General features: G+C 42.6%; 1 protein-coding gene across 1 annotated transcript in view; it reads right to left on the reverse strand.

Moving 5' to 3' along the window:
• Positions 1-10,268: 10,268 nt before the first annotated feature.
• The window catches only part of EIF2S3 (eukaryotic translation initiation factor 2 subunit gamma), a 30,173-nt gene continuing 15,430 nt past the window's right edge, over positions 10,269-25,011 (reverse strand). Inside the window, exons 6-12 of the mRNA XM_056558580.1 lie at positions 19,865-20,023; positions 18,868-19,002; positions 17,766-17,860; positions 16,887-17,031; positions 15,931-16,100; positions 14,763-14,935; positions 10,269-10,485 (exon numbers count right to left, since the gene is read on the reverse strand). Of these exons, the coding sequence (XP_056414555.1) occupies positions 10,422-10,485; positions 14,763-14,935; positions 15,931-16,100; positions 16,887-17,031; positions 17,766-17,860; positions 18,868-19,002; positions 19,865-20,023 (941 nt within the window). The 3' untranslated portion in view covers positions 10,269-10,421. The remainder of the gene's footprint in view (positions 10,486-14,762; positions 14,936-15,930; positions 16,101-16,886; positions 17,032-17,765; positions 17,861-18,867; positions 19,003-19,864; positions 20,024-25,011) is intronic.

Raw genomic sequence — 25,011 nt, forward strand, 5'->3', positions numbered from 1 at the left:
TGGTTCACTGGGGATTCATAATGTTAGCAAGACCACCATGCCACCCTGGACTCAACAAAAAAGACTTTGCCAGAGGGACCACTACCATCAGCTAGCCTAAACTACTAAACCCATCCTCCTTATGGGCACCACAAAAGCTGATCAGATGTTAGGCAAAGTTGTGGTTTCGACATATATGCAATGAATGACCAGAAGTAGTTGGCTCTGTTCAATGTGTAGTGGGGGTGCTGGGTTACTGCCGCTCTGTTCCCATTCACTTCAGTAGAACCTGTACTCCAGTAACCTAGCCAATGCTTGGCAATAAAAATACAATGCATGAAGTTCTGAGCAAACAGGTCTTGTGCTGGTGACACTTCTAGGGGAGGAAATGTAAAGCTTTAATATTTAAGGCCCATTGGGTGATTATCATTTTCATAGCCGATGTGATCTTTCTCGCAGCTCGCGCTGCGGCCAGGCTTGCTGGCTGCGAGCGCACGCTTGCTCTCTCCCCTGCTGCTGGCAGTGCCGGCATTCACATCGCGGGACTTGCCTGCATGCAAACGCCGGGCCCTCACTTACCGGAAGTCGTCAGATGACGTATTTCCGGTCCTGCAGCTCCGGATATCTATATTCCATGCAAGCTCATAGATAGAGCCTGCGGCGTCCTGTGGGAGGAGGCCTTATTATAGGCGTCCTGTACATCCCGAGTCCGCTCCCGTTCTATAACGCGGGGCCACAGCCTTTTAACAACGGCCAGGACCCGTGGCTAATAGCGCACGGCACTGATCGCGGTGCCGCGCGCTATTAACCCTTTAGACGCGGCGTTCAAAGTTGAACACCGCGTATAAAGTGAAAGTAAAACATTGCCGGTTAGCCCAGGGGGCTGTTCGGGATCGCCGCGGTGAAATCGCACCATCCCTAACATCTCTTAGAACAGCAGGGGGTTCCCTTACTTTACCTTACCTCCTGTTGTCCGATTGCTGAATGACTGCTCAGTGCCTGAGATCCAGGCATGAGCAGTCAAGCGGCAGAATCATTTATCAATGGTTTCCTGTGAGTAAGCATTGATCAATGTAAAAGATCAGTGTGTGCAGTGTTATAGCCCCCTATGGGAGCTATAATATTGAAAAAAAAAAAAGTGAAAAAATAAAAAAGTTAATAAAGATCATTTAACCACTTCCCTAATAAAAGTTTGAATCACCCCCTGGAAAAAAAAAAAGTGTAAATAAAAATAAACATATGTGGTATCGCCACGTGCGGAAATGTCAGAATTATAAAAATATAATCATTAAACCGCACGATCAATGGCGTACACGATCAATAAGTCCGATCATTACAAAAATGGTACCGCTAAAAACTTCAGATTACGGCACAATAAATGAACCCCATACTTCCCCCCATACGCGGAAAAATAAAAAAGTTATAGGGGTCAGAAGATGACAATTTTAAACAGAAATTTTCCTGCATGTAGTTATGATTTTTTTTCAGAAGTACGACAAAATCAAACCTACATTAGTAGGGTATCATTTTAACTGTATGGACCTACAGAATAAAGCGAGGGTGTCATTTTTACCGAAAAATGTACTGCGTAGAAACGAAAGCCCCCAAATTTACAAATTGGTGTTTTTTCTTCAATTTTGTTGCACAATGATTTTTTTTTCCGTTTCACCGTAGATTTTTGCGTAAAATGACTGATGTCATTACAAAGTAGAATTGCTGGTGCAAAAAATAAGCCATCATATGGATTTTGAGGTGCAAAATTTAAAGGGTTGACTTTTTAAAGGTAAGGAGGAAAAAACGAAAGTGCAAAAACGGAAAAACCCTGAGTCCTTAAGGAGTTAAAGTTTAATAAAAAATTTGATTTTATAAAAAAAATTCCACCATCCTGCCAGCTTCACAGGGGCAGAAACACCCCACTTGTGCTGCTGGTTAGGACGACAGCGAATGTATGGTATGGTCAACCATAAAATGTACCTGTTGGGTTAATTTTCCCTATTGTTCCTTTTTCTGCCAAAAGCACTTATCTGGCTATGTTGATGGGCATCCACAATGTTATTCTATCTTGGAAAGTAGGAATAAAAAAAGAAAAAGGAAAAAAAAGATGTCTCCAGAAATTGGAGATGTAATTGCCATTGGTTGCCGGTACTGCAATCTGCACCATATTTGACTCATATAAAAGAAACATACAGGGGTATATTTAAAGGGAAAAAGTGTATGTCACAAACATATGTTAAAGAATTGTATTTTTAATTTTGTATATAACAGTCTGAGACACAGTACATTGTAAAAATTTAAAGGTATGGCATTCACAGCAAACACACTATTTAGATCACATTGTGAGCTTGTTGAAACAAGTAACTAAGGGCGTGTGAGGTTTTAAAGTAAGTAGACGTCACCAAGGAGGCTGGAAGAAAAGAACAAAGAAAATCATGGGAAAATCAGAGCTGGGAGGAATCCAATCTGGACTGTCGTAAGTTTCTAGTTGTGTTCTCTGTGTAGTGCTCTGCAAGTGGATAGACTTTTTTTTTTTTTTTTAAAGAGTGGCATTAAAGGAAATAGATGAGGATCTATTAGAGACCAGTAAATAAATGAAGAAAATAAATCATCGGGATCTATAACACTTTCAGTTCTGGTCATTTGACTCAGGGTTGCTTCCGGACTGGCGTCTGTATTATAGTCATGTTAAATCCCGTTAATATAACCCTCCCAATTGCAATTTCAGTTAGGAAAAAGCTCTTTTATATATAATTTTTTTCTTTACTTTTGACTATTATTATGGTATACATGGAGGTGTATCTACATTCTTCGTATCATACTGTTAACATTCCTCAGAGATTTTGCTCCATATGGAAATCACACAGTTCCTCCATATGGACATGATAACATCACACAGTTCCTCCATATGGACATGATGACATCACACAGTTCCTCCATATGGACATGATGACATCACACAGTTCCTCCATATGGACATGATGACATCACACAGTTCCTCCATTATAGACATGATGACATCACACAGTTCCTCCATTATAGACATGATGACATCACACAGTTCCTCCATATGGACATCACAGTTTCTGCAGATTTGTCAGCTGCGTATCTATGATGATAATCTCCTGTTCCACCACATCCCAAAGGTGATCTATTGGATTGAGATCTGGTGACTGTGGAGGCCATTGGAGTCCGTGACCTCTGTCATGTATGAGATGGGAGCTTGTGACATGGACTCAGACCAGCCAGTCTACCATCAAAAACTATACCATGTTCCAATTCACATAAATCCTCTCTTTTACATTCTGATGCTTGGTTTGAACAGCCACTTTTTTGGCCACATCTACATGCCTAAACAAAATTGCTGCCATGTGATTGGCTGATTAGCCACTTGTTTACAAGCAATTAAACAGGTGTACCAAAGAAAGTAGCCTATGACTGTACAGAATTAGCACGGTAAGGCCGGTTTATACTGAGAATCTCCATCCAGAGATGATGAGTAGGACCGTGCAGACATTGCCATCCCTATAGACGGCAATGTCCGAGAAGCGGCTTCTACCTTCTTACAGTGGAGATATATCTGCAGCGTGCACTGTGCAGAGAAATCCCATTGGCAGCAATGGGACGAATTTGCAAGCAGATTTTCAAAACCAAATTCTGTTTGGAAATTCAGAGGTGTGAACCCAGCCTAAGTAGGCTTAGAATTGCTTCCACCCAAATGTACAGCAAACAATTTATCAAAAACCAAGCGCAACATCATTTTTTCCACAAACCACTGCATATCTGGTTTAATATAATTCTTCATATAGCATAATTAATGCTTGTGTGACATTATACCTGAATGCTGTGTTACACAATTTTGTATGAATGTCCAATAATCCAGAGTAAGTGATATCACAACTATACTATATAAGTATTCACACTTTAGAGGAACTTGCTGATACTGCCTGTTAGTGCAGGTGACGCTATTCAGAATATATGTCAGCAGCCACGGACCCGCTGGTAATGGCGGATATCAGCGATCGCGCTCAAGTGTGCCATTAACCCCTCAGGTGCCGTGATCAATACAGATCACGGCATCTGCGGCACTTATAATGGATTATCTGATCGCCAGCGGCACTGCCGCGGGGATCAGATCAGTCAAGATGGCGGACGGAGGTCCCCTCACCTGCCTCCCTCCATCTCCCAGGGTCTTCTGCACTGATCTGCCTTCCAGCAGACCAGAGCAGAAGATTGCCGAAAATACTGATCTTTGCTATGCCCTATGCATAGCACTGAACAGTATTAGCAATCTAATGATTGCTATAAATAGTCCCCTATGGGGATTAAAAAGTGTAAAATAAATGTAAAAAAAGTTACAAAAAAAAAAGTTTTCAAAAATGTGAAAAATCCCCTCCCCAATAAAGTTTTTAATCACCCTTTTTCCCCCATTATTAGTACCGTATTTATTGGCGTATAACACGCACTTTTTAGGCTAAAATTTTTAGCCTAAAGTCTATGTGCATGTTATACGCCGATACACTCCCAGGAAAGGCAGGGGGAGAGAGGCCGTCGCTGCCCGCTTCTCTCCCCCTGCCTTTCCTGGGGGTCTAGAGCCCTGCTGCCGGCCCTTCTCTCCCCCTGGCTATTGGCGCCGCTGCCCGTTCTGTCCCCCTGACTATCGGTACCGGCGCCCCATTGCCGCCACCGATAGCCAGGGGGAGAGAAGCGGCGCCGACAGCCAGGGGGAGAGAAGGGGCAGCGGCACAGATTGCCGGCGCCGCTGCCCCGTTGCCTCCCCCCATCCCTGGTGGCATAATTACCTGGGTCGGATCCGTGCTGCTGCAGGCCTCCGACGTGCGTCCCCTGCGTCGTTGCTATGCACGGCGCAGCGCACTGACGTCATGCGCCGCGCATAGCAACGACGCCGGGGACGCACGCCGGAGGCCTGCAGCAGCACGGACCCAAACCAGGTAATTATGCCACCGGGATTGGGGGGGAGGCAACGGGGCAGCGGCGCCGGCAATCGGTGCCGCTGCCCCATCTCTCCCCCTGGCTATCGGCGCCAGCAATGGGGCGCCGGCACAGATAGTCAGGGGGACAGAACAGGCAGCGGCGCCGATAGCTAGGGGGAGAGAAGGGCCGGCAGCAGGGCTCTAGACCCCAGGAAAGGCAGGGGAGAGAAGCGGGCAGCGACGGCCTCTCTCCCCCTGCCTTTCCTGGGGGTGTATCGGGGTATACACGCGCACACACGCACCCTCATTTTACCATGGATATTTGGGTAAAAAAATTTTTTTTAACCCAAATATCCTTGGTAAAATGAGGGTGCGTGTTATAGGCCGGTGCGTGGTATACCCCGATAAATATGGTATATAAGCGCGTAAAAAACAAAACAAAAAAAAAAACATTTGGTATCGTTGCGTGCGTAATTGTCCAAACTGCAAAAATTTTTTATAAAAAGCAATCAAAAAGTCAACTATACGCAAATATGGTACCAAAACAAACTACAGATCATGGTGCAAAAAATTATTTTCACAAATCCCTGAATATGGTAAAATAAGAAAGTTAGAGGTGGTCAAAATAGGGCAATTTTAAACATACTGATTTTGTAAAAAAAAGTTTGAGATTTTGTAAAAGCAGTACAATAATAGAAAAGTATGGTTATTATTTTAATCGTATTGACCCAGAGAATAAAGAAAACATGTAATTTTCCATAAAAGTGTACAGCGAGAAAACAAAGCCCCCCCCCAAATTTGCAAAATTATGATTTTATTAAATTTCCTTACACAAAAAATAATTTTTTGGGTTTACCATACATTTAAAGGGTAGAATGAGTGATGTCAATACAAAGTACAACTGGTCATGCAAAAAAAAACAAAAAAAAAAAAAACACAAGCCCTCATATGGGTCTGGGAATGGAAATATAAAAGTTATGAATTTTAGAAGGCGAGGAGGAAAAAACAAAAAACGCAAATATAAAATTGGCTGTGTCCTTAAGGTGAAAATGGGCTGAGTCCTTAAGGTGTTAAAGGACCAGGTACATTTTTTGCACCGTGATCTGTACTTTTTATTGATACTACTTTTGTGTATAATTTTTTTTTTATATAATGTGACAAAAAAAAGCAGCCGTTTAGGATTTTTTTATTTTTTAACACTTTAATAGTCCCCATAGGAGACTATTTATAGCAATCAATTGATTGCTAATACTGGTCAGTGTTCTGCATAGGGCATAGCGCTGGTCAGTGTTATCGGCCATCTTCTGCTCAATCTCAGACCAGAGCAGAAGAAGCCAGCGGAGGCAGGTGAGGAGAGGCAGGTGCTGCGGGCGATCAGATCAGCATACAATGGACTCAAGTAATATGCATAAGTTATAGAGATGAGCGAACTTACAGAAAATTCGATTAGTCACGGACTTCTCGGCTCGGCAGTTGATGACTTCTCCTGCATAAATTAGTTCAGCTTTCAGGTGCTCCCGTGGGCTGGAAAAGGTGGATACAGTCCTAGGAGACTCTTTCCTAGGACTGTATCCACCTTTTCCAGCCCACCGGAGCACCGGAAAGCTGAACTAATTTATGCAGGAAAAGTCAGCAACTGCCGAGCCGAGAAGTCCGTGACTAATCGAATTTACTGTAAGTTCGCTCATCTCTAATAAGTTACTAAAAAGAAGCCTGCATGAGGCTAGAAATTCCCAGCATAACTATATATATTATCTATGAATCTATGATTCAAGATCAAAATGTTGTCATGTTAATTAGTTTGTGTCAAAGGGGACACCCGATACAAAGTGCTCCCCTATTACAGGTGTGCATAAGTTTATAAACAACAGGGACCCCCAGGATGCCCAGTTATTGTATATCTGCAAAAGAAAGGGGACACAACAGAGGGAGGGACATCAGTAAAAATATATGAAGTATATCAGATAAATCCTATCTGTATGCTGGATTTGTACTCACAGTCCCCAATTAAAATCAAGGATTACCTAGAACAAATAAAATAAAGACCCCCATCAGTCCAGGGTTTAAGCCAGTACCTGCAAAGAAAAGTAGCTAAAAGTACTAGCAGAGTTACTCACAGTCCCGCCGTTTCCCCCCGGATTCGGATCACAAACAGAGCGTTAACCCGCAGTGGCGGGGAGTCGTCTGTCAGTGATGCTCTCTGTCCGTGTCCGCTGGCATCTGATGTCATATCCTGGCGCCGGAGAGCCGTGTCATAGCACCAGCCCCTCTCTGACATTTTCAGTGGGCGGTGCTGAATGTGAATCGCGGCACCAGTATTATAGAACAAGACAATTTGATTTGTATTATACAAGCAGCAGAAATGGCAATCATGGCCCAGATTAGAGACTATTATTTTTATTAATTGTGTGGAGCTGGAAATGTACCGGACATTGAGGGGGGCACCACGGCGTGACCCTTCAGTCAGTAGGACACTGGGTACTGCCCTCTTAGGTGTGATAGTGCCAGGTCCACCAGCATCACTTTTTAAACCAAAAAATTTATAAAAAATTAACCAAGACTACAGAGGTAAAAAGAAAAAATATATATATGTATACCGCTTCTGATGATTCCTATATTGTGTATTAAGCTAGACACAGTATACATGCTCTCAGATGATGTCTAGTATGTCTCTTTAGTGTGGTATTGAGAGAATAATATGAGGTGTTGGCAGTAAATGGTAAATCCACATTTGACTTGTGGTAACTGCGGACCTTTTTTTCGCCTTTTTGATTTATAATTTGGTGCTGGTGACATTAGAGCACGTTCACGTTTGAATGGTATTGCTTTTAATAGTGACTGAATAAAGGTTATGTTTTATGGCACTCTTCCCCTCCCTCAACATTTTTGGTTGAATACAGCATACATGCCGTGATCTGTATTGATCACGGCATCTGAGGGGTTAATGGCAGACATCCGCACGATCAGGGACGTCGGCCATTAACAGCGGGTTCCTGGCTGCTATCAGCAGCCGGGACCTGCTGCACATGACCCGATCATCGCTCCAATGCTCTCGGTCATGTACAGGATGTAAATGTCTGTCCTGGTGTGCGAAGTACCGCCGCACCAGGACATACATTTAAGTCAGTGGTCGTCAAGGGGTTAAAAAAAAAGTCAATTTAAATGGCCCCTTTTCCCCATTTAAAAGAAAAAACATCATACTTTGTATCGCTGCCTGCGTAAATGTCAGAACTATCAAAATATGTTAATTATCCCGTATGGTGAATGGCGTAAACAAACATTTTTTAAAAATAAAAACATATATGCAATCGTGGTACCTATAAAATTTGCAAAATCAGTTCTCTTTTCAAATTCCCCACACAAATAATATTTTTTTGGTTTTTCCATACATTTTATGATAAAAAATAAAAAGAGAGGAGGAAATAACGAAAATGCAAAAATAAAGTTTCCTGTGTCCTTAACCCCATTAGGACAAAGGACGTATATTTACGTCCACTCCCCGCTCCCGTTATGTGAAGCGCGCTCAGGAGCTGTAGGACACAATCACTGATGAAAAAAACTGATGCTTTAACTTTTAAAGTTGCAGCACATAAGATCTGCAGCATGTGAATATAGTCTGAGGAAACACTGCAAATTTAGTGCAGATTATCTATCACCACTGAATTCAAAGAGGAACTCAAAATCCTCAATAAAGCAGTTTTTATGCTAACCGAAAAATCCACATCTATGGATATAATATTATAATTAGAGATAGAGATATAGATATATATATACATATATATATATATATATATCTCTATCTATATCTATTTATTTTTTTATTATATATATTCCCCCCCCCCCTTCTACAACATTTATAATATCAGCACCAAAATACAAGAGACCATACAACAATAATGTCATAAGAAATGGATAATCTTTATTAGGATATAACAAAGCCTAAAAGCGCATAATAAAACATATCATGTATGAGTACAACAAAGACTCAGGTAGAAGAGAGGAGGATGGGGGCACTGGAAGAGGTCCTAAAAAATGGGGACTTCATGAAAACACACAGGACAGACTACCTGGGAGGGTAGGAGCCGAGCGCCAAACAAAAGGCTAGGCTATGGTAATCATGAAGGAAGTAACATGCTAGATGGAAACTACTGCAGACATAAGGTGATGTCTCTAACAGCTAATGCCTGTGATGAAGATAATAGCAGCAATTATAAGGTGAAAAGGAGAATAATAGTAAAAGGCATATATGTAACTCATGCAAACAGTATATACATGACCAGAGCACCTATTGAGTACCTCTCACCTCCTACTCGAAATGCGTTTTCGCATCAAATGGCTTCGTCAGGGAGCGCATACTTAGTAGCTACACACACAATAGAATAACAGTGGACAAACATCCCAAAATGTGAGAAGGTGCACATGTGATAAAGAGAAAGAGTGAGCGAGAAAACACAAAACAAAGACAGTGAACACTTACCACCACCATAGCTTAGCCTTTTGTTTGCTTCTCGGCTCATACTCTCCCAGGTAGTCTGTCCTGTGTTTTTTCCATGAAGTCCCCATTTTTTTTAGGACCTCTTCCACTGCCCCCATCCTCCTCTCTTCTACCCGAGTCTCTTTGTTGTACTCATACGTGATATATGTTTTTTTTTATGTGCTTTTAGGTTTTGTTATATCCTAATAAAGTTTGTTCTCCATTTCTTATGACATGGTTGTTGTATAGTCTCTTGTTTTTTGGTGCCGATATCTTGCGTAGGTCATATGATATAGGTTTTCAGACAGCCATATCTATTTTGGTAACAACATTTATAATATGTACCACAGATCTGTGGGCCGACACTAGGGGGGAGATTTATCAAAACTTGTGTAGAGAAGGTGCAGTTGCCCATAGCAACCAATCATTTCTTTCATTTTCCAGAGGCCTTTTCCAACATAAAAGCAGCAATCTGATTGGTTGCTATGGGCAACTCAGCAACTATTCCTCTGCACTGGTATTGATAAATCTCTCCCTGTGAGCTTTACAGACAGTCCTTTCCTCCTCAGTGCTTTGTTTTTGCTGATATACATTCAGCTGTGAGCTCTTCTAGACAGGGCTATGTCTTTCCTAATTATGTCTAATTAACTGAATTTACCACAGGTGACTCCAATCAAGGTGTAGCAACGTCTCAGAGCGAGACTCACAGCAAAGGGTGTGAATACTCCTATCCACGTGTAATTCTATTTTTAATAAATAGGCAAACATTTCTAAAATGCTGTATTCATTGTGTGGTATTGAATGGAGATTGCTGGGGAAAACTTGATTTTTTATTTTAGCACAAGGCCGCAACATACCAAAATGTGAAAAAAGTGTAAGGGTCTGAATACTAACCAAATGCATTGTATATTGTAATATTCATGTTCTGAAGCATTTCCATCCACTTGACACCAATACATCCACTTAGTTAAAAAGATTAAAAAAACATAACAAAAGCGGCTGGTCTTTTAAAGTTTATTCTGCATTGGGGTATTCGTGTCTTAGTCATCATCTACAGTTGGCTTTATTGTCACTCCTCTTCTTATCTGACCCCAGCCAATCAAACTGCGGAGAAAAAGATAAAGACAATAGACTTAATACAATGTATACACAGAAAAGGGAAAATACCAGACCCACACAGTAACAATATCCAGTGATCTCCTCCTGGCACTGGCCTGTATGAAGAGCTGCATTGACTCAAAGGCCAGCTATATCTGTTTCCCAACCAGGGTGCCTCCAGATGTTGCAAAACTACAACTCCCAGCATGCCCGGACAGCCAAAGGCTGTCCGGGCATGCTGGGAGTTGTAGTTTTGCAATACCTGGAGGCACCCCGATCGCGAAACACTGAGCTATATAAAGGCAACTTGCCAGAAAGCATTTCACATAAACAACAGAGCTTTCCATACATGCTGACCACTAAGGAATGGTTTGTCAATTCAGCCTGTACACACTTACCTGAATGATACTGACGTATAACACTATAAATTAACTCCTTCATACCCAGAGTGTTTAGGGCCTTAAATTATCATTTCCAACTTGCAGGTCTACAGGTTGGAACCCTTAAAGGGAACCAATCATCAGATTTTACCCAATATAACGCTTGGCAAAGCGTTATATAGGGTAAAAATCTTTATTTTCACCATTCCCGGGGGACGCTCCTGCCCCCAGGGATGGTGAAGATATGAAGTTATAAACTATATTGACTAGTTTATAACTTCATATCTTCACCATCCCTGGGGGTGGGAGCATCCCCCGGGAATGGTGAAAATAAAGATTTTACCCTATATAAACGCTTTGCCAAGCATTATATAGGGTAAAATCTGATGATTGGTTCCCTTTAACCCCTTAAGGACCGGGGTTTTTTCCGTTTTTGCATTTTCGTTTTTTGCTCCTTGCCTTTAAAAAATCATAACTTTTAATTTTGCACCTAAAAATCCATGTGATGGCTTATTTTTTGCGCCACCAATTCTAATTTGTAATGACGTCAGTTATTTTGCCCAAAAATCTACGGTGAAACGGAAAAAAAAATCATTGTGCGACAAAATTGAAAAAAAAACGCAGTTTTGTAAATTTTGGGGGCTTCCGTTTCTACGTAGCACATTTTTCGGTAAAAATGACACCTTATCTTTATTCTGTAGGTCCATACGATTAAAATGATACCCTACTTATATAGGTTTGATTTTTTCGGACTTCTGGAAAAAATCATAACTACATGCAGGAAAATTAATACGTTTAAAACTGTCATCTTCTGACCCCTATAACTTTTTATTTTTCCGTGTATGGGGCGGTATGAGGGCTCATTTTTTGCGCCGTGATCTGAAGTTTTTAACGGTACAATTTTTGCATTGATAGGACTTATTGATCGCTTTTTATTCATTTTTAAATGATATAAAAAGTGACCAAAAATGCACTATTTTGGACTTTGGAATTTTTTGCGCGCACGCCATTGACCGAGCGGTTTAATTAATTATATATTTTTTTAATTCGGACATTTCCGCACGTGGTGATACCATATATGTTCATTTTTCTTTTTATTTACACTGTTTTTTTTTTTATTGGAAAAGGGGGGTGATTCAAACTTTTAATAGGGGAGGAGTTAAATGATCTTTATTCACTTTTTTTTTTCCACTTTTTTTTTGCAGTGTTATAGCTCCCATAGGGACCTATAACACTGGACACACTGATCTTCATTATTGATCACTGGTTTCTCATAAGAAACCAGTGATCAACGATTCTGCCGGATGACTGCTCATGCCTGGATCTCAGGCACTGAGCAGTCATTCGGCGATCGGACAGCGAGGAGGCAGGTAGGGGCCCTCCCGCTGTCCTGTCAGCTGTTCGGGATGCCGCGATTAGCCGCGGCTATCCCGAACAGCCCGACTGAGCTAGCCGGCTACTTTCGGTTTCACTTTTAGCCGCGCGGCTCAGCTCTGAGCGCGCGGCTAAAGGGTTAATAGCGCGCGGTGCCGCGATCGGCACTGCGCGCTATTAGAGGCGGGTCCCGGCTTCACTATGACGCCGGGCCCGCCGTGATATGACGTGGGGTTACTGTGTAACCCCGCGTTATATCAGGAGAGCAGGTCCAAGGGCGTACCTGTACGCCCTTGGTCCTTAAGGGGTTAAAGGGGTTATCCAGGAAATGTATATTTATATTATAATCATATTTTATTATATTTATATTATAATCATATTTTATTATATTTATATTATAATCATATTTTATATATATATATATATATATATATATATATATATATATATATATATATATATATATATATATAGCAGAAGAGGTTTGCTATGGGAATTTGCTTCTACTCTGGATCGCTCCCGACACACGTGTCATCAGAGAGCAATTAGACAGAAAAGAACAACTCAACTTCAGCAGCTGATAATTATTTGAAGGATTAGGATATTTTAATAGAGGTAATTTACAAATCTGTTTAACTTTCTGGAGTTAGTTGATCAAAAAAAAAAAAAAAAAGTTTTTTCCTGGAAAACCCCTTTAACTATCCTGAATAGAGAAAAATTGTCCACAGAATAAATGGAGAACACACAGTGTGTGGCCAGTGCTCCTGTCATTCACTATTCTCCAAATCTTGTCACCTACTGAGCCATAAAGACATGGCACTATAGGAACGATCCATTTTCATAAAATTGTGTATTGTGGGTCATTAAGGCATTAATAATGAAGCGCAAGTACTAAAAATTAGCAAAACAAACTAAAAATTTTATTTGGCAGACACAGTACTACTGACAACTCCATTTCACTTTAAAAGTGTTACCAGTTTTACATTAATAAAGCTTAAGTGAAAATCTCTACAACCTCTACGATACTCTCTAGGGGGAATTTATGTTCTAGGTGGTTTTTTTTGGTCTTTTTTGTCCCTGTGATTCTGCGGAGAAGCGCCATGGTTATGAAGTCGCAGGGGTCCCTATACTATTACATAGCCCTACCAGATATACCAGACAAAGTTGTCAGGCTTTAAAAGGGAATCTGTTCTCACCTTCATGGTTCCTGAACCACGAGTTATTGGGGCTGTTCTCAGTAGCCTCTGCCTTCCCCACTAAGGCTGGGTTCACATGACGTTTTCTCCCTTATGGGAGCGCATACGGCAGGGGGTGGGGAGCTAAAACCTCACGCCCCCGTATGCCTTTCTATGCGCTCCCATATGTAATTAATTTCAATGAGCCGGCCGGAGTGAAACGTTCGGTCCCGTCAGCTCATTTTTGCGCTTTTACAACTGGACCTAAAACAGTGGTTGACCACAGTTTTAGGTCCGGGAAAAAAGCGCATACAGCGCAAAAATGAGCCGACCGGACCAAACGTTTCACTCCGGCCGGCTCACTGAAATGAATTGCATATGGGAGCGCATAGAAAGGCATACGGGAGTGTGAGGTTTTAGCTCCCCCCCCCCTGCCGTATGGGAGAAAACGTGATGTGAATCAGCCCTAACCCTGTTAAACCTCTTCTTGTAACCCAGGTGAGATCTATAAGTCAAGGCTGGTAGGGAGGGGAGAAGTGAACAGGACAGCTCTGATGACTTTTGGTTCAAGCAGAATGAAAGCTGTAACAGTATCCAAGTCCTACAAAAGCTCAAAGCTCTGTTAAAGGGTTAACATCATAAAAACAAAAAATTAATAAAAACACACCAACACACACCTGTTGCTGAGACATATTAAAAGATTTAATCACACCAGGTCTCACTTTGATTGGGAGCAGGGGAGCGAGCAGCCCTCTGCTGCGAACTTCTCCTTATAACTTGCAATTGCAGTAGACCTCAGTGACGAGACCTTGTGCGATCAAAAACTTGATGTGTCTGGGCAAGATGTGGAGAGTTTTAAGGATCGTAACCCTTTAAAAGGGTACTCCGCTCCTAGACATGTTAGCCCCTTTCCAAAGGACCCCTGGGATCTCGGCTGAAGTATCCCCCTGTCCTTACTGCACAGAGCAAACTCGCTCTCTGCGTAATGACGGGCGATACAGGGGCCGGAGCATCGTGACATCACGGCTCTGCACCCTCGTGACATCACAGCCGCCCCCTCAATACAAGTCTATGAGAGGAGGCGTGGTGGCTGTACATAACTAGGGACATAGCTGGGATGTCACGATGCTCCGGCCCCTGTATCGCCCGTCATTACGCACAGAGTGAATTTGCTCTGTGCAGTAAGGACAGTGGGATACTTCAGCAGAGATCTCGGGGGGGGGGGGGGGGACCCCCGCGATCAGACATCTTTTCCCCTATCCTTTGGCTAGGGGATAGGGGATAAGATGTCTAGGGGCGGAGGACCCCTTTAACCTAAACAGCTATAATGTTTTAATACTACACCGATTCTTACCGCCAATGTTTCTCAACTCTTCTGCTAAGAGCAATTTTCTCTCCTACTTCTGTGCACACGGGATTTGTAAGCACAATTTTTCCTAAATCCGCTTTTACAGCACTGACACGACCTCCAGTGGACAAAGAACCTATGTTGACCATCAGAACTTCATTCTTTGACAGTTTTTGAACCTGAAACACAAAAAGATGGAAAAAGATTGTGGAAATAGTAAATCCTTTATTTATATAGGGCCAGCATATCTCACAGCACTGTAGAGAGCTTGTCACATAAAAGGGGTACTCCACCCCTAGATATCTTCTCCCCTATCCAAAGCATTGGGTATTAGATGTCTGATCGCAGGTCCCACCGCTAGGACCCCCACAATCTCTGTGCAGCACCCGGCGTTCGTTTAGTGACTTCATAGCCACGACCCTCGTGAAGTCACGCCACACCCCCTCAATGCAAGTCTATGGGAGGGCCGCCACGACCCCTCCCATAGACTTGCACTGAGGGGGTGTGGTGTGACGTCACGAGGGGTGTGGCTGTGACATCACCACCCCCGCCGCTTGCTCCAAGCTTACGGAACAAAATGTTCTGAATGCTGGGGCAGCGGACTAACACTTTAAAGGAGATGTCCGGTGCGGACTATTCCTATTCCATCCTGTCCGGGCTGCAAAAAAAAAAAAAAAGAGAAAACAAACTTTCACTTACCTTCCTACGTTCCCCCGGAGCTCCGCAACAACCGATCGGTCGGCCGGGCTGTCTGCTTCCTACTTCCTTTAGCCCGGTACGTCACACGGCGCTTCAGCCTATCACCGGCCACAGCGATGTCCCGCCTCGGCTGGTGATAGGCTGAAGCGCTGTGTGGGAAGTAGTAAGTAGACAGCCCGGCCGACCAATCAGCTGTTGTGTGAGGAGCTCCGGGGGAACGTAGGAAGGTAAGTGAAAGTTTGTTTTCTCTACTTTTGCAGCCCCGGGTAGGATGCAATAGGAATAGTCCGCACCAGACATTTCCTTTATTAATCCCTGTTCCCATTGGGACTCACAATCTAAATTCACCTGTGTATTTTGGAGTGTATGGGGAAACCAGATTACCAAGAGGAAACCCATGAAAACATGGGGAGAACATACAAACTCACTGCAGACATTGTCCTTGGTGGAATTTGTTTTTTGCGTTTATCCTTACCTTTGCAGCCTTTTTATCTCCCTCTGTACGTACTCCAAGAAGACGTCGTAGGAGAAAGTAAGAGATTTCCAATTCTGTGAATATTTCAGGCAATGCTCCAACTGCACCCAACACCTGCCCAACCATACGATCAGCACGACACAAAGTTGGGTCAATCTTGGTGCCAACACCTGCATAAACATGGAAAGATTAGCTACCATTTTTTTGTAACTACCCAATATTAGTTATATATTGTGCTAGTTGGTGGTTTCAAATCACTAGACATTTCTGCCACAGCAGAAGGACCACCGGCTTCCTGACAAGTTCCACTGTTACGTTACTTGGCTTATGTCCATGCTCTCCTTTTCAGTCCATATTGAGTACAGATTAGGCCTCAGTGATACTGTCTTAACAGTAACGTAACAATACATGGCTATGACGTCTGCTATTGACAGTGACTGAATGTGGCTATGTTACTATAGATAAACCACCAGAGGTTTGATGTTAACACAGGCCAAATAAAGACAGAAGCATCTCTTTTAAGTGGTGGTCTCAGCACTAAGGCCCAACTAAAAAATTTTGGACATGTCTATATGACATGTCACAAGTTTATTTTATTTTTTATATATAATGACAGTAACACTTTAAAAAGAATCTGACAGGCTGTTCACCCGCACTAAACTCAATATATTGGGCTATAGTGTGGTAAGCAGCGTTAATATGAGTGGTCACTTAAATTGGTAAAGTATTGAGTATATGAGTCTTCACTCTTATTTCTATTGCGCAGCTGTATGCAACAGAGGCGGAAAGCCAGCTCATATTTTAATGCTGTTCCCCCCGCACTATAACCCAGTATATTGGGTTTAGTGCAGGTGATCAGCCAGTTTCGTTTTAATAGCAACCACAGCAGGATAAGTTATATAACCTATTAAGAGCTAAGACAAGGCTATACTAGCTTTACTAATAGCACCTCTTACCAATTAGGCCACCAGGAGCGGCATATTGTAGATCATTGTGCTCAGCAAAGAGAGACACAATTTTAGAAAATATAGGCTTGCACATGAGCTTTCCTTCACTGTCTTTAGAAACGATGCCAGGGCGAACCTCTATTTCTTGACCAACCTAAGTATATAATAAAAAAAAAAAAAAAAAAACACACTTTAGTAAAGACCAAAACTTGTTAGACTGGCTGTAGAAGTTTAGACAAAATCAGGGTATGCTCTGGGGGCAATCCTGTACACCTGTGGCAACTTTCAATGTACTGACCATAATATCACTTGTGTAAGTCTTGTGACTGTGGCCTACAAAAATGAATGTGAGCAAGTACAAGGCACCGATCATTTTGTTCTCTGCCCTCATGTGGGTGGATCATCTGTGTGGTTTGGCAGTTGAAATCGATTTGTCAGGGTAGAACGGTCAGCACATTCTTTGTAACTTGTGTGTTGAGCCCAGTGTAAACTCCAATTCAACTATAATCACGAATTTCTCCAAAACCCATTTATTTAATAATGCACTTAAGCATTAAGACAGCTGGCCATTCACAAAGCTGTAGGCTGAAGGCACATTCAATCCTACGGGTTGGCGGAGCAACTGCCAGACTTTTCTGGTAGGGGCTCAGCTACCAGAAAACAAACAAAAGGATAAAGCAGTTAAAACCCAACATGCCCAATCCTTCTCTCTCCTGATATCTGCCACCATAAGGTCAGACAGACCAGCCACAATCTGTGGGTTCGGCTGACACACACGTATAGAACCGGTTTAACACTAAACTCCTCTCTTGTATGTCAAATAGTTTGTAGCTCCAGACATTACTTTGGTAGCATTAATCATTCTAGATTAGATACCCATAGCCATACCTTCAATACACCTTTCAGAATACTGCCTCCAGCTACACCACCTTTCAGATCATCAACCTCACATCCTGGCTTGTTGACGTCAAAAGATCTGATAACTGAAAAGACAGAAAATGTTAAGTTCATGTTTTGTATCAATTATTTTAACAACATACGCCGCACACTGCATCAAATTGTCGTCCCAGAAGGAAGACTCTTCAAGAGATAATGCTCGAGATAGCCTGCAAACATTTTGCAGATGAAAAGCAGACTAAGGAGTTGAGGACCAAACTGCTTACCATATTTTTCGCCGTATAAGACGCACTTTTTCTTCCCCAAAACTGGGGGGGAAAAAGTCGGTGCGTCTTATACGGCGAATACACCCCTATGGCGGCGGTCCCTGCAGCCATCAACGGCCGGGACCCGCGGCTAATACAGGACATCACCGATCGCGGTGATGCCCTGTATTAACCCTTCAGACGCGGCGATCAAAGCTGACCGCCGCGTCTGAAGGGAAAGTGACACTAACCCGGCTGTTTGGTCGGGCTGTTCGGGACCGCCGCGATTTCACCGCGGCGGTCTCGAACAGCCCGACTGAATAGCCGGGTTAGTGCTTACAGGACAACGGGGGAGACCTTACCTGCCTCCTCGGTGTCTTCTCCGTTCAGGGATCCCCTGTATGGCCGGCGCTCTCCTTCCTCGGCATCACGTCGTCGCGTACGTGCGTCGGCGTGCGTAACGACGTGATGGCGGCGACGGAGAGCGAGGATTCCCGGCCGGCAGTAGAGACGTTCCGGAGCGACGGGGACACGGCGACAGCGATGGAGCGACATCTAGGGCAGCGGTGACGGGTCCGGAGCGGCGGGGACACGTGAGTATTACCTCCTCCTGCAGTGGTCTTCAATCTGCGGACCTCCAGATGTTGCAAAACTACAACTCCCAGCATGCCCGGACAGCCAACGGCTGTCCGGGCATGCTGGGAGTTGTAGTTTTGCAACATCTGGAGGTCCGCAGATTGAAGACCACTATTGGGTTCAAAATCTTTATTTTTTTAGATTTTGTCCCTAAAAATTGGGTGCGTCTTATACGCCGGTGCGTCCTATAGGACGAAAAATACGGTACTTACCAATAAGTCTTGGCTCAGATGTGAAGTCTCTCAGAGGCACTGGGATTTTCTTTACAATATATTCACACACCACTTCAATGTTATACTTCAGCTGAGCAGAGATTGGAATGATAGGAGCACCCTCAGCTACTGTACCTATTGTAGAAACAAATCTAGTGCATTATCCACAACAGTCCTGTAGAACGTGTGAAAATATTGAATTATACTACAAATCAAATGATTGCTATAAAAGGGACTGTCTCGTAAAGCCATTGTCACATGCTCTATTCCAGCATACGGACAAATCACAGAAGGAGGTCCCCCACTTAAAACCCCTCTCTATGAGGAACTGTGAAGGGCTTCTCTGTATAAGCAGCTACCATTCTGCAGAAACAAGCAGTCATTGTATTACATGAACTGCTTCTATGATACTACATTACTGGCCACAGCAGGAGAAATGCTTAGTTATCAACTTTCCCAGACAGAATCAGCTGTTAGCCAGTGGTGCCTAAAGTGAAATTAGCTGATCGGCCCGTCATCAGCATTTTAACAAGGGTTGTCATTGGTGATGCAACCCCTTCATTTCATATGAAAAACAAGGAGTGAAAAAAGAAACTAGCACCTGTCCGAATATAGAGGCAATCACTTGAGAAGCTAGTTCATATTAGGCAGAGGGATTTTCAACAAAGTCAACATGTCCCAGAAACTAAAAATGCAAAAATAGAAGTGAAATAAATGTGGCACTCACTGGGTAATATGTAAGAACTTTTATACCTTATTCAACATCCATTAAAAACCAGTCCAGGCCAAAGGGGAGCAGAAAAAAAAATTCCTCAGAGCTCACCAGTGACCGAGATCTCGCAGCTCCACTGTGATCAAGCAGTTAAACAGCTGTAAATTTTTACCTGGTCAGTGCCACATTGTTCTTTTTCATATGTAAAAAGATAAAAATTAAAACACACAGTATAGGTGTTCACTCAACACATTAAATCTGCCAATTTGTTGATATTTTACTTACCTTGTACAAATGCAAGGATCTGCTCATACTGTTCCTTGGCTTGACTTTCTTTTACCAAATCAATCTTATTTTGCAAAATAAGGATGTGCTTTAACTTCATGATTTCAATGGCAGCCAGATGTTCAGAGGTCTGGGGCTGAGGACAGGATTCATTACCAGCTGGAAATGTAAAATCAGACAATAAAAAAGGGGTTATTATGTTTTTAATAGTGTATATATATATATATATATATATATATATATATATATATATATATATATATATATACACACACACGAATATGCAAAGCAGCTCATTACATCACCTTTTCAGGTAATGTTCCCTGGAATCAGCTTAGCTCCTGTTAAGGAATATAAAAAGCTGATCGGGATTTTATGCCAAGCCAGACTACTCCCCAAAAGGGAAGTTTCTACCCATCTGCAGACAGCTGTTTCGTGGTTTATTGAAAGAGCTTTATTGTCCGTCCAATCATTACAAGTCATACAATAAATTACAATCACACAAAGCATGACAGTACAATACACAGCAAAGGTTCCCTAAGCTATACATCACACATCATGCTACTCTAACACTCCGCTCAATCCTGTAATAGAAAAGCACAAGAGATCGAATAACAAAACAATGCAATCTGTGATCGGGGTAGGGGCGTGGGCGGATCACAGGGCCAAACTGCTGGGCTGTATCTTCAAGGAGACATGGGAGAAGGAGAGGGGTCTTCACTCCTCTTCTTCCTCATCGACGGCCGGGCTGTCCAAGATGGAATAGTCTCTAAGCAGGCTCTAAAGCCGAGGAACGTGCTCTCAAATCACCCAAAGTGCAAGAAAAAGTGCAAACGTGTTACACAAAAAAAACGTGCACAAAGGATGCGGTCTATCGCAAGCCCTTCTCCGATAGGAGAGAGGCCCCCCAACAAACCTTACTCTTCGTCTCCGGACCAAAAGGTACCTGCGAGGTTCCAGGTTCGATGTCCCTTTTCGCCGAAGCTACTAGGGGACCACAAATGCTCCCGGCATCCCCCTTGGCGTTAGCCAAGGTATCTGCCCGCAGAGCCAATAACAGTAGGTACCCTGCCCATGCACGAGTACCCGGGGTGTTTGCAGGGAGGTGCGGAACCTAATGGCCACACACACCTCCCCTAGACCGCCAGGAGGGACACCCAGAAGGGCTACCGCATCCTGACAAATCCTGTGAACACACAACACGCAAAAAGTGACACAGTGAGACAAAAAGAAATAAATAAGTGAATGTGTGCAGATATACTGCCCGGACATACGGCCAGATCTATAAAAATTTCTCTGATCCTAGCCAGAAGGCCGGGAATCAAGAGGTGAGTGCCACAAGGTGAAGAGATTATGATGCCCGTGCTTCCACTCAGTGAGCCAATTCTCCCAGTGAGTTTCGGCACCTCGGGGTCACCACTCCCCGAGGCACAAAAGTACCTCGGCTCTAGACCCTCTCAGCCTCATGGCGAGACCCGGAGGGAACAGGTCACATCGGGGCAGCCTTCGAGCTGATTCCTCAGAACCAGCCCCGGAAAGCCCTGGTACACCTGCATCCTCCATGCAGCATCCATCCCCACCAGCATGAAAACTGATAAGAACAGATACTACACTTGATCTTAGCCAAAAGGCCTTCTGAAGCTCCGTTACACCAGGAGTGGTGGCCTCACCCTGAGGCAAATACTGTTTTAAGGACACAGTGTGGCTTGCCAGGAACCGCCTCGTGATCAACAGGGAGAACATGTCCGTCCGGGACTGCCGCAGGTTCATCAAGAGCCTGCTTAGAGACTATTCCATCTTGGACAGCCCGGCCGTCGATGAGGAAGAAGAGGAGTGAAGACCCCTCTCCTTCTCCCATGTCTCCTTGAAGATACAGCCCAGCAGTTTGGCCCTGTGATCCGCCCCCGCCCCTACCCCGATCACAGATTGCATTGTTTTGTTGTTCGATCTCTTATGCTTTTCTATTACAGGATTGAGCGGAGTGTTAGAGTAGCATGATGTGCGATGTATAGCTTAGGGAACCTTTGATGTGTATTGTACTGTCATGCTTTGTGTGATTGCAATTTATTGTATGACTTGTAATGACTGAACGGACAATAAAGCTCTTTCAATAAACCACGAAACAGCTGTCTGCAGATGGGGAGTAGTCTGGCTTGGCATAAAATCCCGATCAGCTTTTTATATTCCTTAACAGGAGCTAAGCTGATTCCAGGGAACATTACATGAAAAGGTGATGTAATGAGCTGCCTTGCATATTACCCTACACAGAATGCCCGCGGAGTGCTTAATGGCCTTCTGAAGCTCCATTACACCAGGAGTGGTGGCCTCGCCCTGAGGCAAATACTCATCCCATATATATATTATATATATATATATATATATATATATATATATATATATATATATATATATTTATATTAGGGATCAACCGATATTGATTTTGTAGGGCAGATACCGATAATTAGAGATGAGCGAACTTACAGTTAATTCGATTCGGCAGTTGATGACTTTTCCTGCGTAAATGAGTTCAGCCTTCAGGTGCTCCGGTGGGCTGGAAAAGGTGGATACATTCCTAGGAAAGAGTCTCCTAGGACTGTATCCACCTTTTCCAGCCCACGGGAGCACCTGAAAGCTGAACTAATTTATGCAGGAAAAGTCAACTGCCGAGCCGAGAAGTTCGTGACAAATCAAATTTACTGTAAGTTCGCTCATCTCTACCGATAATCTGTGACCTTTCAGGCCGATAGCCGATAACTTATACCGATATTCCGTTTGAGCTGTGGCAAATTTTCTGATGAAGCTCAAATTCCCAGCTGCGAACCCCCGCCCATGTCAATGTGCCCTAAAAACACTACACTAACACAAAATAAAAAGTAAAACACTACATACACCCCCCTAAAATAAAAAAAATGTCTTGTACAGCACTGTTTCCTCAGCAGCACTGAGACTCCAGCTGTTGCAAAACAACTCCTAGTATTGCCGGACAGCCATTGACTGTCCAGGCATGCTGGGAGTTTTACATAAGCTGGAGGCACCCTGTATGGGAAACACTGCCGTATTTTTGGTGGACGAGGCAAACCCCATGCTTGCATCCGGGTCCACCCTATGCAAATCCCTAATTTAGGCCTCAAATGCACATGGCGCTCTCTCACTTCGGAGCCCTGTCAAATTTAAAGGCAACAGTTTAGGGGTATTTACCACATATGGGGTATTTCCCGATTTGGGAGAAATTGCGTTACAAATTTTGGGGGGCTTTTTCTCCTTTATGAAAAGGTAAAGTTGAGGTCTGCACCAGCATGTTAGTCTAAAAAAAAAAAAAAAAAATTTTTTTACACTTACATGCTGGTGTTGCCCAATACTTTTCATTTTCACAAGAGGTAAAAGGAAAAAAAGACCCCCAAAATTTGTACAGCAGCACAACAGGGCTCAGGAGTGAGAGCGCACCATGTACATTTGGGGTTTACTTTCTGAAATGGGGTCACATGTGGGGGCGGTCCACTGTTCTGGCACCATGGGGCTTCGTAAACGCACATGGCCCCCGACTTCCATTCCAGCCAAATTCTCTCAACACAAGCCCAATACTCTTCTGAGCCCTGTAGTTCGCCCGCAGAGCATTTTATATCCACATATGGGGTATTTCCATACTAAGAAGAAACGGTGTTACAAATTTTGGGCGGCATTTTTTCCTATTACCCACTTGTGAAACTGAAAAATTTTAGCCAACACCAGCATTTTAGTGAAAAAAAAAAAAAATTTTAATCTAATTTTTCATGATCACTTCCCACTTTAACAAAAGTTCAATCAATCACCTGTGAGGTGTTAAGGAACGTAACATGGGGTAGAATGATCCTTGAGGGGTGTAGTTTCCCAAATAGTGTAGCACGGGTGTTTTTTTTTTTTTTCTTTATGCTGTTCTGGCACCATGGGGGCTTCCTAAATGTGACATGGCCCCCAAAAACCATTTCAGCTAAATTTGCTTTCCAAAATCCCATTGTCGCTCCTTCCCTTCTGAGCCCTCTAGTGCACCCACAGAGCAGTTTACATCCACATATGAGGTATTTCCTTACTCAAGAGGAATTAGGTTTCAAATTTTGGTGGGCTTTTTCTCCTTTAACCCCTTAAAAATAAATGAAATAAATAAATAAAAGGAGTCTACAAGAACATAGTGTAAAAAAATAAGATTTTGAGTTTTCTCCTGTTTGCTGCTATGCCTGTGAAACACCTGAAGGGTTAAACTTTCTGAATGTCATTTTGAATATGTTGAGGGGTGCAGTTTTCATAATGGGGTTCACTATGGGGGATTTCTAAGATAAAGATCCTCAAATTAACTTAAAAACTGAACTGGTCCCTGAAAAACTCAGAATTTGAATTTGTCTGAAAATTTAGAAAATTGCTGCTGAACTTTGAAGCCCTCTGATGTCTTCAAAAAGTTAAAACATGTCAACTTTATGATGCAAACATAAAGTAGACATATTGTATATGTGAATCAATATATAATTTATATGGAATGCCCATTTTCCTTACAAGCAGAGAGTTTCAAAGTTAGAAAAATTCTAAATTTTCAAGAAATTTTGAAATTTTTTACCATGAAATGATGCAAGTATCGATGAAAATTTACCACTAACCAAGTAGAATTTGTCGCAAAAAAAAAAAAAAAAAACAATCTCGGAATCACAATGAAAAATAAAAGCATCCCAGAGTTATTAATGCTTAAAGTGACAGTGGTCAGATTTTCAAAATAGCCGGGTCCTTAAGGTGAAAATGGGCTGAATATAATGCTGTTTACACTGCTAGGGAAGGGACTAGTGAAGGCTAAAGAATTTTTTATTTTTTTCCATGCAGTTCAGTAGCATTAAAAGGTTCAGTTCATGGCCATGTTCACGAAGTATCTTGGCCATATTTTCATTTTTAATAAAACAATGTTATTATGCAATAAACGCTGAATTTGCTCTGTTTTTGCATGAAAGGATGTAAACACTGACTAAATAAAAAAAAAAAAAATACCACTATAAAAAGGCCAAGACAATTTAACAGCTGTGAAATTTCAGTCTTAAAGTTATGAAAACATGTCTTTTACTATTCAGTTCAATAGAAGAACAGTTATTTTTTTGCCTTTAAACAGACCCCCAAAATAGGCAAAGGCATAA

This window comes from Hyla sarda, chromosome 2 (assembly GCF_029499605.1).
Source record: "Hyla sarda isolate aHylSar1 chromosome 2, aHylSar1.hap1, whole genome shotgun sequence".
In the NCBI taxonomy this organism is placed as follows: Eukaryota; Metazoa; Chordata; class Amphibia; order Anura; family Hylidae; genus Hyla; species Hyla sarda.